Source organism: Canis lupus, chromosome 10 (assembly GCF_011100685.1).
Source record: "Canis lupus familiaris isolate Mischka breed German Shepherd chromosome 10, alternate assembly UU_Cfam_GSD_1.0, whole genome shotgun sequence".
In the NCBI taxonomy this organism is placed as follows: Eukaryota; Metazoa; Chordata; class Mammalia; order Carnivora; family Canidae; genus Canis; species Canis lupus.
This window is the reverse complement of record NC_049231.1, coordinates 32,234,372-32,253,272: the sequence shown is the minus strand read 5'-3', so window position 1 is coordinate 32,253,272 and position 18,901 is coordinate 32,234,372. Positions and strand designations below refer to the sequence as shown.

Here is an 18,901-nt window from a genome sequence, read left to right as displayed (position 1 = left end):
TGGCTGGTACCTCGTCCCTCCAACTGAGGGACTTTCTCCCACAGAGACAAACCGCCCAGGGCCCATGCACTTCCTGCAGACAGGTGGATTTGCCCCATTCCGAAGGAAGGCTGATCTGTGCAGCAGGTCCTCCCCACACTTCCCTTCTAAGAAGTCTCTCTTTCTCCCTGAGGAGGAACAGGCAGGTGACAGTGACAGGCCCGCAGTGTTCCTCTGATGGAATCCTGCAGGGGCCCGTGAGGAGAGCAGACAAGTGCCCGCCACACACAGACACACACACGTGGGGAACATACCTGAGCTGAGGAGACCAGGAACTCTGAAATCCCATCTGAGTAACAGTAACCTCTTTGTCTTCTCCTCGAACACTGTGTGGGGCTGGCCCCAGCCTAGCACTCAACCTGTGCCATCACAGGTAACCCTCAGGCCACCCCAGGAGGCAGACACTGCTCTGTTCAGCTGAAAGGGAAGGTCGGCGCTGCCTGCACGATCATTTCGGATGGGGCTGGAGCCTCCCAGCTCCTCCCAAAGCCATAATTCCTTCCCTCTTCTGGAATTTGAGTCCTAGCTTCTCGAACTTTCCAGGAGAAACCTTTCCATCAGGCATTGATTTTATTCAGAGGATCCCAGGGCTGCTGTAAGCTGGCTGGTCAGTCTGGGGGAGAAAAAACAAAGAAATGCTTGGCTGTCTTGAAGCCTGAAACACGAGACTTCTGTCGCAAGGGCCTTTCTCCTTGCTGCCTGGGGAATGATAAAATATTAAAGATAAAGAATTCCTTTTCCAATCAAGGTTGGGGAATCTCCTACTTCCTATTAACTTTTCCTGTAAAGACTGAGAAATGGAAGCATCTGAAAGTGCTGTTCTTTAGCGAAACGGTTATGTTTAGAACAGGTGAGCTAGTTTAAATATTTTTTTTTAAGATTTTACTTATTTATTCATGAAAGACACAGAGAGAGAGAGAGAGAGAGAGAGAGAGGCAGAGAGACAAGCAGAGGGAGAAGCAGGCTCCATGCAGGGAGCCCGACCAGGACTCAACTCCCACCCCCCACCCCAGTCTCCAGGATCACACCCTGGGCTAAAGGTGGCGCTAAACCACGGAGCCACCTGGGCTGCCCGAGCTAGTTTAAATTAGTGAAAAGTCTGAATTTGTGGACTGTTTTAAAGTATTTTTGTTCCTGTCGTGAATAATTTGTTAACGTAAAGGATACAACTTTTTGTTAAAACGAAACACTTAGTAGCCAAGTCAAATCTCTTCTGTTTTGCTTTATGTCTATTTGTGTGGGGCAAACTATGATGTACCAAAACCACATATATTTCTACTTTGTAGAAAGCAGGTGTTAATTAAAATGTTATCAGGACCACACTAACAGACTTCAGAGACAGAAGATTACATTCCCAGGCCATAGCAATAATGTCTGGCGTCTGGGTGCCTTGTTAGAGCAAACATTTGCAAGGGCTGTTTCAATGACACAGCATAAAATTTGCTTTCCTCTAGTTATAGGCGAGGAGGGGACCTTTTTTTCCTCCTGAATTTGCTGAGCTTTCGTTCACCAGCAATTAAAAGGGCCTGGTTTTCAGGCCAAGCACTGGAATTCCAGGAGTTAGCACTAAGAGAAGAAAGGCAGGCCTGAGAGGCTGAAAGCTCACAATATGGGAGAAAATGGGCAGAATATAATTATGAATAAGTGGAATATGGAACGTGTAGGGTTTGCGTCTTCATTAGAGCATTTCAAGTGAGGATAACTAAAGGTTGCCAAGCAGTGGTTCTTTAGGGACCTGCTTTAAAGGAAAGATATTAGTGATGAGTGACAAGGATCCCAAACTAGAATCTCTAAAGGGCCAGGAAGGCCATATAAGTGAGTGAAATTGGTTCCATATAAGACAGGAGGGGGTGGTGGGACTGTGGCTCACTGGAGAGCGCTTGCCTGACTTTCTGTGACATGTTGTCCTCTTGCCTTTCCAATGAGTTCTGGGAGAGAATGGCTCAAAGATTCGCAGGTAGGAGATATTAGCAATTTGGGAGACAGGAGTGGGGCTGGTTGGAGGTGGACAGTAAGAATGAGAGGGAGAAGTTGCTGAGAAGAGGGACAACATCACTCCAAACTTTTTAAAGCAAGTGGAGAAGTGAATTTTAACTCCAAGGACTTCTCCTGTGGCTTCTCTTCTCTTCATCAGGGTTGTTTAGAAGTGTGTGAGTTTTTTAAATAAAATTTTAGTGATAGGATTACAATGGATTTTGACTGTTTAATGCTTTTTTTGATGTGTTGGAAGTTAAAACTTCTCGTTAACAGGAAGAAGTGAGGTAGCTATATGTACTGACAAATATGAATGGAGGACCACCGTCTGGGGCTGCACAGGGGCTGAGGGGTCACCCCACCTGCGAAGGCTGGAAGAGGAGAGTTGGCCAGGAAGGCAAATTCTGTGTCCAGGCTACTGCAAGGTCTGGGCACAATGGGGCCAGGCCAGGGGTCCAAGATACAGCTGTCAGCATGGGGCCAGCAGCTGGGGTCATGGCCCCCAGGAGTCCAGGGGTTGGTCCCCACCCCCAGTGGTTAGGACAGCCTAAACCCAGCCAAAGGAAGCAGCTGGAGTTTCATTTCAGGACAACCCTTTAAGCCCTGGGGAAGGGCCCCCAGCAACAAGCAGGTCCCCAGGCTAAGAAGGGGCCTTATGCCCTCCACAGGCTCTAGGAACAAGACTGTGGAACAAGGGTCAAGGCATTCTCTACTCACTCAAAATAATATTGAGCATCTACTATGACAGCCATGTTCTTTGAGGAGTACTGTGTGTCAGCCAGGTTGCTAAGTGCTTTGCAAAAATTCATTCCATGCTCACTGAAACTCTGATGTAGGTATACGGTGGATATTACCATTCCCATTAAACAGAAGGGGAAACAGAAGGCTCAGAGAGGTTAATTAACTTGCCCACGGTCACAGTGCTGAGATTTCTGGCTTCAGAGCCCATGCTCTTACTTGTGTGTTATCACCTTCCTGTTCTAGACACAGAGCAAGGATGTGGAAAGAACAGACAAGGTCCTGACCTCCCAAGCGTGCAGACTCCAGGAGGCAAGATAACATAGTGGATACACGGTAGCAAAAGAGGACATATAGGGGAGGAGGGTGCAGTACAGATGCTGTGAGAGCACAGGTGGGGGATGCTCGGTCAGTCTGAGGAGGGGGAATCAGGCAAGGGTTATGGCTGGAGGGTGTCTGCACTGAAGCTTGAAGACCACAGTGGGGTAAGCCAGGTTTGGAAGGAATTGGAAGAGTGTCCTGAGTAGAAGGAACAGCGTGTGAAGGCCAGAGGTGAGAGCCTGCAGCACTGGTGCGACTCAAGAGCACAGGCAGGCTGGCAGGGGATGTGAGTGGGGAGAGGCCGGAGTAGGCGGCAGGAGCCCAGTCACCAGGAGCCTTGTTGAGGAGTCTAGACTCTATCCCAGGAGCACCGGGGAGCTATGGAAAGGTTTATAGCAGAAGAGGGGCATGATCAGATCTGCCTTTAGGAAGAAAGACTGTGGTGAGGTAGACCATCGGGTTGAGAGGCCAAGTGGAGGCAGAGCCAACAGAGGCTCTTGCCTGGAGACCTGACGAGACCACGTGGCCCTGGCGAGGGCAGTGGCATGAGAATGGAGAAACGTGGGAGAACCGAGAAACAGGAGGAAGAAAGGACCGTATTTGGGATAGACTAGGTCTGGGTAGCCCAGGAGAGGAAGGAGCCCTTTGCCTTCAAACCCCCAGCCTGGGCAGCAGGCCGATGCTGGTGCCGTTCACGGGCCGGAGGCACAGGCAAGACACATTGTGCAGAAAGAGTCTTCACATGAGCTGAGAACACAGCACATCTCAGACGCAGTTGCCTTGGGTGCAGACGCCCTAGGGCAGCAGTCTTCCATTCAGAGTCTCCTGCATTCCTCCCGGGCACTGCAGCTCAGGTGGGCTCAAGGCGGCTGCCCCGGGAGGAAGCCCCATTGGAGGTTAGAGCCACCTTGCCCTCTACCTGGGTCCAGACTGACTTAGGACCCCAGCAGGCCCAAGCCCAGTAGGTGCAGGGATCTTAGTGGATGTTCCTAACCAGCGGAAGTGCTGAGCTGAGGACAGACTGGCCCCTTCAGGAGCCCCAGGTCTCCGTGGCTAAAATGATAGGCACATTGGGATCTGGGTGGGATCCTACTGCTTAACAATGGAGGCCCTCCAATCCCAAAGCCCGAGTTCAAATCCTGACTCCTCCACCTGTCACTAGCTTGTGCCTCTGCATGCCTGCTTCCCTAAGTGCACCACTGGCAGGGGTCCCTATCTCTTGGAACTGAACACGTATGCACGTGTATGTGCCAGCTTGCACGGTGCCTGGCACGTCCTAGGTGCTCAGTACGTAGCGCTGGCTCTACCTTCTTTGTTATCGGTGGAGATGAGAGCAGGGAACTGGCTCATGTGCCTCTGATTCTGGAAGCAAAGGGTGTGGGTTTTGAATCACCTGGGCCGTGCCAAGGGGGCCAGTGCTTCACCGCCTTTCCATCAGGCAGGGAAAGCACTGAGCCCAGGGAGGAGCAAAGGTGGGGGGATGGGGTGGCACTCTTAGAGGCACTCTTACCTTGCCTCTAAGGTAAAGTGCGCGCCTTTACCTTTCACACTCCAAAGTCCTCTGCATCAGGCTGCAGCGGATGAGTCTCCCCTGAGGAAATGCTACTTTCAATCCCAAGTGAGCTAGGAAGATTTCCTACGCCAAACTGAACCTCAGTGATTTGAGTGTTCCTTCGATTGGCTCTGGCCCTGGTTTGGTGACTGTCCCACCAGTGAATATTTTGTCACCATGGTTTCCCTGTCAGCTCTTCTATGCACTTCCCAGAAGAGGAATGGAAACTTCACCTTTCTTTCTACTAAAGCTATCCTTTTCCACCTTCCTATTCTAGATCCTCATTTCCTCAACAACAAAGAAATGTCTGATGTCACCTTTCTGGTAGAAGGAAGACCATTCTATGCTCACAAAGTCCTGCTATTCACAGCCTCTCCCAGGTATGTACCGTCCATATCGAAAGCAGCAGAATTATGCGTGTAGCTGTTGTTCTTACTATTCTCTGAAATTCAATTTTGGTGGTACCTTCCCTGGACTGGAAGATTATCTTTTCAAAATCAAGAATTCAAGGGCAGAGGGCATCTGTGCTCCCAGGCTCTCAGCAGCATTGTTCACAAGAGCCAAGGTAGGAGCCACCCAAGAGTCCATCGATAGATGAATGGATAAACAAAATATGGTATATACATATTTTATTTCACTCTAAAAAGGAGGGCAGTCTTGACAAATGCTACAACAGAACTTTGGGAACATCATGCAAAGAAATAAGCCAGTCACAAGAAGGCAAATACTGTATGGTTCCATTTATAGGCAGTTCCTAGAGTGGTCTGCTTTGTAGAGACAGAAGGTAGGATGGTGTTTGCCTGGGGCTAGGGCTGGGGCTGGGGCTGGGGCTGGGGCCAGGGCAGAGTGGGGGAGTTGTTGTGTAGTGGGTACTAAGTAAGTTCTGGAGATTGGTTGCACAACAGTGTGACTATACTTAACATTTCTGTTCACTTAAAATGGTTACGATGGTAAATTTTCTGTTATGTTTTTACAATTTTTTCAAGAGCAGCCACTGGCATCAGCAGCAGTGCCTTTGTATGACCCAGGCAAGAGCACTCATTCCCCTAGGCAGATGGAGTGTATTCCAGGTGCAGAGCTTCAGAGCAGAGTGTGGGCTGGACTTGAGCTCCCCGGCCCAGTGTCCTCACACAGTGTCCAGCCTGACACGTCACAAACCTGCTCTCCAGATTTCCCAGAACTCGGGCATAAGCCACCCCGAAGACACACATCTTGAACCTGATTTTTCCCTAACTATGGAGTTGACAGTGGCATACCCCACTCCCTTCCAGCTTTGCTACTGCCCTTTGTCCTTTCGATTTGAGTTGAAATAAGTTGGCCATTTAGAACCACATTATCCAGAGACCTGAACTGGAACCGGGGAAGGAGGATGCTGAATGAGGAGGCCGCCAGAGCAAGCAGAGGGATGAGGACAGTGGGTACCCAGGACCGATCCCACTTCTAGGATACTTGCTGATGAATATGTGTGACCAACACTCCCTGGGTTCCTAAAAGCACCCTGGCCTCACCGCTGCCTCCCCCCAAGACTAAATACAAGCCCTAGATGTCTGCTTTGCCACCACACACACAAAACAAAACTGTACTTTCCTTGGTTCTCCATTACAATGTAGGACAGATGTCATACCAATGTGAATTTCTTAGTTTTGACAACCATGGCTGTGTGGGTTGCGGACACCAGGGGAAGCTGGGCGAAGGGCGTATGGGAGACCTGTACTGTCTTCACACTTCTTCTGCAAATCTATCATTATTTCAAAATTAAAAGCTTAAGAAAAGAGACACAGCTTATTCCTAAACATGTTGACTATCCGTGTGTTCCCCGGACTGGGTCTCCACCTGCTAGGAGCTTACAGGTTTGTCGATCATAGGAGAGCGCATGGAAAACCCAGTGAGTGGTCGTCAGTAGGGAGGTAGGCAGGCAGTCCACAGGTGTTGATTACTCACCTTCGATGCGGCGGATCCAGGCTGGCGTGGGCTCTGGGGATGCGGCGGAGCCAGGGAGGCAGAGTCCCTGCCCTCCTGGGGTGAAGGTGGTGTGAAGGGACAGGATGTGTGGGGTGGGGGGTGCTCCGTGAACACCAGAGGGGCCCTGAAGCCTGCACTCAGGAAGGACCCCATGAAGGAGGCAGTCCTACGGATGGACAGACAGACATTTACATGGTGTTCATCCTGTACCAGGCACCTGCTCGAGAGCAACAGTTCAAACCGCTTTATGTGTATGTGTATGAAATCTCTCCACTCAACATGGGGCTTGAATTCACGACCCCGAGATCAAGACTTGCATCCTCTTCTGACCGATCCAGCCAGACAACCCAACCACTATTTTTTTTAAAAGATTTTATTTATTTATTCATGAGAGACACACAGAGAAAGGCAGAGACACAGGCAGAGGGAGAAGCAGACTCCCTGCAGGAAGCCCGATGCAGAACTCGATCCCAGGACCCACGACCTGAGGCAAAGCAGATGCTCAACTGCCGAGCCACCCAGGCATCCCCCAACCTCTGTTTTTAACTTTAAAGTTTTAACTTCAGGGGCATCTGGCTGGCTTAGTCAGAAGAGGATGCAACTCTTGATCTCGGGCTCCTGAATTCAAGTCCCTCACTGAGCAGAGATATTACTTTTTTTTTTAAGATTTTATTTATTTATTCATGAGAGACACACAGAGAGAGGCAGAGACACAGGCAGAGGAAGAAGCAGGTTCCCTACAGGGACCCCGATGTGGGACTGGATCCCAGGACCCCGGGATCATGACCTGAGCTGAAGGCAGATGCTCAACAACTGAGCCACCCCAGTGTCCCGTGGAGACATTACTTAAACTTTAAAAGCATAATAAATAAAGTTGTAACTTCAAACTCGATTAGGGTATCGTACTGGGCTGGCAGTTGCATGAAGACATCTGGGAACTATATTGTTGATATATTGGTGGGGAGGGGGATGCAAGATATTATGTTTCTCATCAGAGTGGAGTTTCTTGCAAACCATGAATGTGTTTGTGGTCTTTCTCTCCCTTGTTTCCTTGCTCAGGTTCAAAGCACTCCTATCCAGCAAACCAACAAATGACAGCACCTGCATAGAGATTGGTTATGTGAAGTACCCCATCTTTCAGGTAAGCCCCCTGCCGAGGCCTGGAATAGCACACTGGCAGGCACAGGGCCCTGGGCCTTCCCTGCAGTCATCCACCTGTGGATGGGCCATTGCAGAGCCATCAGTCCCCTACACTCTGGGCCCCTCCTTATACCCTCTCCAGTTCACCATCCTTTTATCCCTACAGCATTAATTGAGCACCTACTGTATGCCTCATACTCTGCTGGGACCTGGGGACACAAGGATAAAGGACCTTTCTCCCCTGGGGTGTCACAGTCCAGAGGGGGTGACTCTGAGTAATTAATCACTTAGGGTATAATGTGGGGATGCATGTGAGAAGGGGGAGTCCACATGCTCTGAGGCACTCAGACCAGGGAAATGGGAGAGGCCTCTTGATGAGGACATCAGCTGCAAGAATGCAGGCTAAGGAGAAGTTGGGGAGCCGTAGGAAGCTTTGGGCTTAAAAGGGGGATTAGAAGATCCTAGGCAGAGAACAGCAGGGATGAAGTTCTGGAGCTGTGGTTGAGCCTGGTGTGATCAGGAGATTGTGCTCCCTTGGAGCTGTCCTCCCATCAGCCCGGGGCGGGGGCTAGGAGGGGTGGCTGGGGCTGGAATCTGTGGGGTTCTGAGCAGGACCTTGTTAACTGTGGTTCAGCTGGGGCAGCACAGCCCTGGGAAGAGCACACAGGTGGCTTGAGGCTCAGGCCCCATGGGGGACTCGTGTTCTAAGAGAATTGAGACAACTCAGAGATAATGGGGAGTGGGGAGGGGGTGCGGAACATAAGGCTGGCTGTGATCGTGGTTGGGGCAGTGGGACAGGCTCCTGACCTGGCCTTGGGGGGACAGAGAATAGTCTGGGACTGAAGTGCCACACCCTCCTGTTTAAAATCAGTGTCTGTCACAGGGCCTTGGGCAATTCACCAGCCTTTCCAAGGCCCCTTTCCTCATCTGGTGGATGGTGGAGACGGGGTGCCGCTGGGGGTGGAACAGCATTTAACAAAGGCACAGCAGTAGAAAGCAATGGGGTGCATTTGAGGGAAAGTGGTTATCAGTCTATTTGGCTGGGTTCTAAGGTATATTGGAGACTGAAGACTCCCTGGGACCACATAGTCTGAGCCAAGTAGGGGAGAAGGCAGGCCAGGTGGTGGCTCTTCCTTCCACCATTGATCCTGGTCCCCCAGATCCTGCTATTTAGAGAGCTTCCAGGGAGCCACCATGCCCTCACACTAGCCCCCAAAGCCTGTTGAGGTGTCTGCATCTCCACCATTAGAGATGCATTTCCTTGGTTATGATGAAACTTCAAAGGAAGGAATCCTTCCCAAGTAACTATGGGCAAAGCACTCTTCTCTGAGCCTCATTTTCTCCATTTTTAACAAGTTATTCATTACCACCTCTGTGTCGGTGGTTCTTGCAGAGATTAGCAAGTAGGACAACACGAGGAAGCATTTTAAGTGGGTTGTTGTTTTCTGAGCCGGTAACGCACCTACTCAGCATGAGACCCTGTAGAATAGGTTACTTTGGACTGAGCATTGGGGGAAGGGTGAAAGAGCTTTCTTAGGACAAAGCCAGCCAATCTAGGTGAGTTACCCCCTGAGGTGAGGTGGCAGCAAGAGGAGGCTGGAGCCCCCACGTGGGACCAGGGCGCAGGCACGCCCTGCACGCAGCCTCTCACCCCAGCCCCTCACCACACGTCCGACGGAGAGCAAAGTGGCCACAGCCCTTTCTGGAACGGTGGTGGTTGTGGCGTGGGAAGTTTTCTGTGAAGAATTGCTGCTCTGCTTTAGGATTAGGGGTGGGAGAACAGTGAGGAAATGTCTCTGGGGCTTCAACCACCAACGAGGCACTGACCTCAGCTGGCACTAGGTTATCAGGTTAATCAGCGTTTTGAAGTCTCTGCCTCCCTCCCATTGTCCCCGCGTGCTCCACACCACAGTGATTTGCCACCGTTAGCAGGATCTCCAGGCAGGGGAAGGAAGAGTGGGTGCTTGTAAGACACCACACTTGAAATGCAGAGCCCTGGACCCCGTTCCCAGAGTCCCAGATTCTGTAGGCCTGGACTGGGACCCAAGAATTTACAGTCCTTACAAGCACCCGGGTGCCGCCGCTGGTCCAGGGACGCCCAGTCTGAGCACCGCTGCTGTACACCACCTCACTCAGCTGCGCCTCCAGGGAGCTCTCCTCCCACCTTACAGCCCAGACCCAGACCCAGACCCAGACCCAGACTCCGGGAGAGAAGGAAGTGGCCCAAGCCCCCGCTGCCCATCACAGCCACACTGAGGCCCAGAGTCAGGCCTGGCTGACTCCACACCTGATCTCCAGACTGCCTCCCAAAGGGGGAGTGGGGGGCACGGGGGCTTTGGGCCCTCCCAAAGACTCGCCCAGCCATGAGGAAGGAAACGTAGGCCCCTTGAGTCTGAGCATGAACTAAGTGCTGGAGAATGCACATGTCCCCAGCTCTCCCAGGTGCTCGTGAGGCGGGCACTTGCTCCATAGAGCCTGGAACTAATTGGGAAGTTCCTGTAATGAGAACCTTGTGGTAGGCCTTCCGCAAATGTTTGCTCTGTGCATTCAGTGACTGAGGGACCGATGTGGGAAAGCACGGGCCCAGCGGAATCCAAGGCCTATAATTGCTCTTGACTGGGGAAGGTTTCCTGGCCACATTAGCCTCGAGTCACTGTAACGAGTGGGGAAGATTTAGCAGGCCCCGGGGACTTCTCTGTGTGCCTGTCCCTTCCCCATAAAAGAAGAAAAGCCTCATTTGTGGCTTGAAATAGGCCAAGTAGGGCTGAATCCAACCCAGAAGGAGGCTCCCAGGGGCCTGTTCACTCCACTTCTGTGCTGACAGAAAAATTTTAGTAAATGAGGCTGTTTCGAGTTTCCTTCCTGCAAGACTGTTGAACATCACACACAGGCACGAGACAGACGGGGCTGAGGCTGCGCCTGGAAGCGAGGCCCACCGAGGATGCCATTTAACTCTGGGCTTCATGCAGGTCGACAGCTGCCTGGAGAGAAACAACTCCATAAACATGCCCCTTGGCCTAATAAGGTTCATTTTGCCCCCTTGCAGAAAAGGCTTGTGTTGGCAGAGTCTGAAGGCGACTAGGGACAGCCCAATTTCCATCCCATTAGCCCCAGGATCTCCATCCACTCAGGGGGCTGCATTTCAAATCAGCAGCCGACCTCGAATAAATGAGATAATGTGGTGGCCCAGGGCTTTGTGAATACAGAGGCCAGTGTTCGGGGCAGTTCTTGCTATGGCTCTTACTGCTGTTACTGTCCGTTTGGCCAGTGTGAAAGAGAGGTGTTAGGGAAATCCATTGACGTTCATAAGAACAGGAGCCCACCATTCCCTGACATGGTATTCTAGACACCCGTGACCCATGAGGATGAGGCGATGGCCTGTAATGCTGTGTTACCATTTCACAAAGTCTCAGCCACCACCATCAACACACCGCCATCCCTGCGGCAGGGGGCTAGTCACAGAAGCCCAGAGTCAGCCCATGGGAGACTCAAATACAAAAGAGGAGAGCACTCGTGTTTCTGGTTAAAGTGCGCCGGCCGAGTGCAGGCGGTGTGCTAGGCACTGGAATGCAGTGATGGACAAGACCCTGCCTGTGCCCTCAGGCTCTAGTGGGAAGTTGTGGATGATGTGCTGCCCACCCTGGGGTTGCAGCTAGGAGATCTGAGAAGGCTTCACAGATGTGACCCCTGAGCGAGATGCCAAAAGAGGGGGCCAAGTTCAACAAGTAGACAAGGGAAGGGCATCCAGAGGGAACAGTTTGGGCAAAAGCATGGGACTGAAAGAGGTGGTAGGTTCTGTTAAAGGCAAGTGGTTGGGAGTGGTCAGAGTATAAAAGGCAGATGTTGTCAAGATTAGAAAGAGAGAGAAGGGCAGAGTGACAGATGAGATCTGAAAGAGTAAATTGATCCATAGCAGCAGGATTCATAACAGCAAAACAGCGGAAACAATCCAGATGTCCCTGGGCTGATGAATGCATACACGAAATGTGGTACATCGTTCAGCAATCAAAAAGAATGAAGGAGAGATACATGACAGCATGGGTGAGCCTTGAAAATACGACGCAAAGTGACAGCGGTCAGACAAAAGAGCACGTGTTGGAGGATCCCATTCATATGAAATGTCCAAAATGGGCAAATCCACCATGGTTGGCAGGATCAGCTCCAGGAGGAAATGGGAATGATTGGTAATGGGTACAGGGTTTCTCCCGGGGGTGTTGGAAATGTTCCAGAATTAGACACTGGTGACGGTGGCACAATATGGTGAAGACATTAAAACACTTTAAACAGAAGCAGTTTGCATTTTGCGAAATATATTTCAATAAAGCTGTACACAACATATTTTTAAAGAAAAGTATTATTTTTAAACACACATGCAGAAGGTAGCTTGAGATAAGTCACAAAGGGCCTCAAAAGGCCTGAGTCAAAATGTGGCGGTACGCAGCCGAAGCGCTACTGGGGAAAGATTTTTCCACCTCAGAAAATCAAAGAACTAACATTTATTGAGTTCTTGCCATGTGCGCAGGCCCTTGCTAGGCCTGTTACGTGTCATATAATCCTCATCACAACCCCATGAAGTAGGTAATGTCATCCCTATTTTACAGATGATGAAACAGAGGCACAGAGCACCTAACCTAATTCAGGTCACCCAGTGGTTAAGTGGCAGGGCCTGGTCCAAAATAGAGGCAGCCCCAGAGCAGGGTCCTCGCTCTTGACCACTGCCCTGTGTGGGTCACAGACCTTTGGGGCCTGAAGGGAGCACAGAGGACAGCCCATCCCCAATGCCTCATTTTACAAGTGCTCAAAGACGGGCTGTAACCAGTCTATAGATGTTTTCAACACAGCTCCGGTGGGGCCAGGCAGGTAATCCGTGTGTCAGGAGGCAGGCAGAAGGCAATGGTGGAGAGGACCGTGCTCCCTTGGAAAGCATATGCACCACCTAAAAATTAACAGCTTCATGGGAGGTGGTGACAGCCAGTTCTGCATGTCCCGGAGCCTCATTCTAAAGGGACACCAGTTTGCAAAGCTCTGGGACTTGCCACACCATTCAGGCCTCCAGGGTTTGGACTGTTCACACCATCAGTGAAACGTTGAAAGCCTGGACCCCTAACGGCTTCATACTGGATCCTGTTGTGTTATAAAAAGGAACAGGTGGTCCCCTGGTAGCCCAGAGTCACCCCCTGGGATTTAAATAAGAATCTTCTAGCCAAACTGGGATATGCTCCCAGGGGGAATGGCCGCTGGTGCAGGTTCTTAAAGCCAAGTGTTTGGGGGCAGCCGGATGGGGTGGGAGGGGGAAGGGAAGCCATGCTTGCCAGCTGTAGATGGAGAGCAGAGCTCCGAATTGTTTAGTGTGGCCCTGGGGGTGCACCTGGAGCCCAGCAGGACCACAGGGAGACCAGTTACAGCATGCTCTAAGGAAAAATACGCAGCTAGGAAAAATGTCCTGAGTGGAACGTCTCCTGTAGGCCGCGAGCTAGCGGGAATAGCAACATTGGGAACGGGTGTTCTAGAGGGACGCATAGATTGCCCGGCTGTAAGAGGATTATGTGTGTGTGCTGACACTGGCCTGACACTTTGCACACTGTGTCCTTTCTTCCAGTTGGTCATGCAGTATCTCTACTATGGTGGCCCAGAATCTCTTCTCATTAAAAACAACGAGATAATGGAGGTAAGGAATCTGTCGTGTCATCACGTAGGTAGCACCTCTGTCAGCTCAGGCTCTCGAATGTGTTGGCAGTGTCTGGGGGCACCGGTGTTGGGTTTTGTTTGGGTGCAGGCTTTGGGGTCCTTCCTACCTGCCTCCTTGGACTTCCCACAGGCTCCTCATCAGAGCCCCTTCCTGGAAGGCCAGGGTGCTTGGGGCACTTGCAGTAGCAGCTCTGCAAAATCCAGTTTTAATTAGCTTTGGGGGTGGGGTAAAGGAGGTTTACAGAGGAGGCTGAGGCTAGCTCTAGGCACAGCTGGGGCTCAGATATTATCCTCAGGAGCTATCCTTGGTGACTTCTGTCATCAGAAAACATTCCTCAAATCACAGCGTGTCCATTGATGCAGATGCCAGGAGCTGATTATAAGGGCTCAGGATGACCATCCCTCCTTCCCGAGGCTCCTTGGCTCTTCCCCTTCCACCCGAGGACAAGAGGCCCTGCTCCTTCCTAAAATTGGATCCCTTGTCAGCTTTCCTACTCAAAGCTGGGAGCTTTGAACCAGAAGCCAAAAGCCAAAATCACTCTGATAATCCTGAGCAAAGGAGCCAGGATCCTGTTCAGGTGTCCGAAGGTTGGGGCACCCAGTGGATTAGAGATATCAGAGCACCATCAGTCGTTCAAAAGGTGACTCCACAGGCTGGTTAAAACCCACACTCTGGGCCAAACTGGGTTTAAATCCAAGCTCTGCCCCTTCTGAGCCGTGTGATCTTGGACATTATTTAACCTCTCTGAGCCTCCATTCCCTTACCTGAAAATGAGAATAACAAGATCTACCTCACTGGGTTTTTAAGATGGTAAGAGTTCCTATGTAGAATAAGGTGCCTAGAACCATGCATGGCGCTTGGTGAGTGCCGTGAGGGCTGTGTATTCATTGTGGAACCTGTTTATCCTTCCCTCTGTGCTCTGTGAACCCTTTCAGGGTCATCGCCCCCCCCCCCCACACACACACACACAGTCGCTGCCACCCAGCCACAGTTACTCTCTTGTCTCTCTGGACCACTCCTCTGACACTTCTCTACCTGCAGACCAAGCTACCATCTGAGGATGCGGACTCTTTTGTCACACTTGCTTTTATTTTAAAATCAAAATAATGAACATGTGAATCGTGTAAATAATGCAGAAGAGCTTGTCACAAAGCAGCTCACCCTGCTCCCCACCCTGTCCCCACAAAGGCAGTCCCTTTGAATTCTCAAGGCCAGGCCACAGCAGTGATGCAAAGGCACAGAGATCCCTGCCCTCCCAGGCTCTGTGAGGGCGACAGGCATGACATCATGTCTGGTGAGAGGAGGGCTGAGAGGACAACTAAGGCCGAGTGAGGAAGCCAGACAGTGATAGAGGGAAGTGACCTGAGGCAGGGGGTCCTGGAGGCTTCTCTGAGGTGACACTTGTGTGGACGCCTGGATGAACAGAAGGAGTGAGCTGCATCCATATCCGTCTTGCTAACGGTGTTCCCCCTTATTTCCGGACATAGCAACTGTAGGCATTTTTTTTTGCTTGACCTCCTGCTAGAATAGATGTGAATTGATTCACTTTAGCCCCCTTCCCTCTGCCATCTGCCGTTTGTGCTTTGAAGTGTCAAACCCACACCTGTACACCCAGCCCTTCTCCTTGGGACATCTCTCTGGAAGATGAGGATTTTCCCCACTACTGTCATCCCTTTATTTCCACACCCCCCGCCCAACCTCTAACAGGCTCTTCTTATGATTTTTAGCTTCTGTCTGCCGCTAAATTTTTCCAGCTGGAGGCCTTGCAGCGACACTGTGAGATTATCTGCGCAAAGAGCATTAATACTGACAACTGTGTGGATATTTACAATCACGCCAAGGTAATCAGTCCCACCCTGGCTGCGCGGAGCATGCGCCATGCACCGAAGCAGCTCAGGCTTCCCCCTGCACAGCCCCAGAGTCGGGGCAGAGAGCTGATGCTGGCCTGCCCACTGAGGGCCGAGCTGCCTGCATTCCTCCCCGCTTAGCCTCCTGCTCTAGAAAAGGTGCCCTTCCCTTCATCTCGCCCCTCCGGAATACAACAGAAGCAGGAACTCAGAAGTTTCAAAAACTGAGTTGTTTCTCAAATGGTAACATGCACGCGAATCACATTGCAGACCCTGACTCAGCAGGCCCTGGGTGGGCCCTGGGTTCTGCATCCCTAACAAGCTCTCAGGTGAAGCCTCTGCTGCTGATCTAAGCCGCACCTTGAGAGCAAGGTGCTGGAATAGTGCTTCTCAAAGTGTGTTCCCCAATCCAGAAACGTCAGCATCTCCAGGGAACTTGTTAGAAATGTATATTCTAGAGCCCCATCCCAGACCTACTGAATCAGAAACTCCAGGGATGAGGCCTACCATCTATGGCTTTGCAAGCCCTCCAGGCAACTCTGAGTACATGTGGTGAGCACTGCTGTTCTAGAACTGGGTTCCCGGCACTGGCTGTACAGTAGAATCACCTGGGCACTCACTTAACCTCCCTATGCCCGGGACCTAGCAAAGATTAATTAAATCTGCCTCTGGGGGTGGAGCCTGGGAAGATGTATTTTCCAGATCTTCCCAGGTGATTGCAGAGATGGCCAAGATTGAGAACAGGTTAGCAGCCTTGGAGATGCCCATAGGGGACCTTCTGGTCAGGTGGACCCAGCACCTAATCAGAATCACCTGGGGTAGAGTTCTGGCTCTTTAGCTTCCTACTCCCAGTGGTCTCTGCGATGGGGCTCAGGAATCTGTTTTTTTTTTTTTTTTTTAAGATTTTATTTATTTTAGAGTGAGAGAGCTCAGGGCGGTGGAGGGACAAGGAGTGAGAATCTGAAGCAGATTCAGAGATGAGTGTGGAACCTGACGTGGGGCTCCATCTCACCACCAAGAGATCATGGCCCGAGTTGAAATCAAGAGTCAGGTACTTAAATCGACTGAGCCACTCAGACGCCCCAGGAACCTGTATTTTTCACAGGCTCCTAGGGTCACTGTTGTGATGTCAGCCCTAATGCCAGTCTTAACTCCAGTTTTGGGGAACCTACTGATCTCATCCGATTCATTTCACCTGTGGGGATACTGAGACTGAGAGAATTCAAATACTCTGTCCAGGAGCCACTTGATTTTGTTCCACACGCCCAGGACAGGCAGATTAGCATTTGCTAAGAAGAAAGCATGAAATGAATTGAGATCAGGAATTAAAACAAAAAAGTCATCTTGTGTGCAACTGGAGCCCAGGCAGGACACATCTCCCATGTCCACAGTGCTATAGAGTGACAATAGAGGGGGACTACCCACTCATTGCTCATTGTGAAAATTCAGGCTGCCTTTGAGATGTTTTCTGTCTCCCACCAACACTCAACAGCCACTCTTAGTGTGCAGACACCTGTGCTAACAGACTTGTCACACATTTTTTAACCCTCACTGCAACCCTCTTAGGTAAACACTATCATTCATCCCATGTCATAAAAGGAAACTGAGGCACAGAGAAGTGAAGTGACTTGCTTAAGATCACACAGCTATCATGGAGTTTTTTTTTTTATTGTAGTAAATGCCCATAACATGAAATTTACCACTTTAACAATTTCTTTTTTTTTAAGATTTTATTTATTTATTCATGAGAGACACAGAGAAAGAGGCAGAGACATAGAGGGAGAAGCAGGCTCCCTGCAGGGAGCCCGATGTGGGACTCGATCCCAGGACCCAGAATCATGACCTGAGCCGAAGGCAGATGCTCAACCGCTGAGCTCCTCAGGTGTCCCTAACCATTTTTAAGTGTACATTTCAGGTACATGAAGCACATTCACATTGCTGTGCAACTATCACCAGCATCCAATCTCCAGAACTATTCATCTTCCCAAACTGAAACTCTGTGCCTACAAAACACTAACTCCTCATCTCCCTCTCCTCTTGGTCCCTGAAACCACCACTTAACCTTCTGTCTCTAGGAACCTTATGTAAGTGGAATCATAGAGTATTTGCCCTTCGTGACTGGCTTATTGCCATCAGCACAGCGTCCTCAGGGTTCATCCACGCTGTAGCCCATGTCAGAATTTCATTTCTCTTTAAGGCTGAATAATATTTTATTGTACAGGGAGACCACACTAGGTTTATCCCTTCACCCATCAGTGGACACTTAGGTGGCATCCACCCTTTGGAGACGAAGTCTCTGCTTTTAGTTCTTTGGGGTTTATACCCAGAAGTGTAAACCTAGATTTGGCTTACTCCGAAGCACAGATTCTTTTTTTTCTTTTAATATTTTGTTTTATTTATGAGAGACAGAGAGAGAGGCAGAGTCACAGGCAGAGGGAGAAGCAGGTTTCCTGCAGGGAGCCAGACACAGGACTGGATCCCAGGACCCCGGGTTCACGACCTGAGCCAAAGGCAGACGCTCAACCACTGAGCCACCCAGGCATTCCCTGAAGCACAAATTCTTAACCCTGTGTTTACTGTCTGGCCTAATAAATGTTTTGAAATAGGTGCAATAATTGCTAATCCACAGAAAAGATCTGCTTGGTCATCAGTAAATCAACAACTACAGGCTACTTCCTATATGTACACAGACACACTAGGTATTTTGGTTACCTGGGGTTTTTACCAAAATCTGTTTTCTCAGAAACTCCTAACTCTGGGAAACGAACTAGGGGTGGTGGAAGGGGAGGTGGGTGGGGGGATGGGGGTGACTGGGAGACGGGCACTGAGGAGGGCACTTGATGGGATGAGCACTGGGTGTTATTCTATATGTTGGCAAATTGAACACCAATAAAAAATAAATTTATAAATAAAAATCTGTTTTCTCAGGACACAGCACATTTTTTAAAAAAAATCTTAAACTGATGACTTTGCAGGAAAGCAAAGTATCTCTACCCAAGAAGAGAGCCTGATTATTAGTCTTGTGGTTCCTTCCCCTCCTCTGACCATGGACCCTCAAAGTGCCCTGTGAACCTGGTATCCACAAGTGGACTTGCCTTGGCCTGTCATCTGGACTACATTCCATTTTAATCCCTCCAGGCTCCCTGACAGGCGGCTTCCATAGCTCTCATATTTAATAATGCAGCCTGATGTAGTGTGAGCCCAGGCTGGGAATACATTTGTGCTAAGGGCTTGGAATACCTACGGCAGGGAACTACCTCTTTTGTGTGTGCATCTTTGCAGCCAGAGCTTTGCCTTTTACAGACACCAGCTTCTGCCACAGCCTCCCAGGCCTCATCCTGGTGTGTTTCCAATGCACAAGTCTGCCCTTCATGATATTTGCATCAAGGTCAGGGCAAAGCTGGCCAGCCCCTGCCCTAGCTATACACTGCATCCCCTGTGCTCTGGATGCTGCAACACCACTAATGGTCACATGCCATGCGGGTTCTATTCCTGGCAGATTGTACAAATTGAGGCTAGTTTAGTAAAAGATGGAAAAGAAAGAAACCTAGTCTTGGTTTGGAACCTCAGGAAACACAGATGTTTACATGCTAATAAAAATGCTCCAAATGTTAACAAGCTTTTGGCATCATTACCTCT

At 50.3% G+C, this 18,901-nt stretch overlaps 1 protein-coding gene across 3 annotated transcripts in view; it reads left to right on the top strand.

Annotated features, from left to right (window-relative positions):
• BTBD11 (BTB domain containing 11) overlaps positions 1-18,901 on the top strand; it is a 310,110-nt gene that overhangs the window by 285,044 nt on the left and 6,165 nt on the right. For 2 of the 3 annotated variants that reach the window (XM_038550769.1, XM_038550770.1), the window contains 4 exons: positions 4,902-5,004; positions 7,646-7,727; positions 13,326-13,394; positions 15,143-15,256. In XM_038550769.1, the coding sequence (XP_038406697.1) occupies positions 4,902-5,004; positions 7,646-7,727; positions 13,326-13,394; positions 15,143-15,256 (368 nt within the window). Of the gene's footprint in view, positions 1-4,901; positions 5,005-7,645; positions 7,728-11,639; positions 12,990-13,325; positions 13,395-15,142; positions 15,257-18,901 lie in introns of those variants that run through there. The other variant, XM_038550771.1, reaches the window with a different exon arrangement.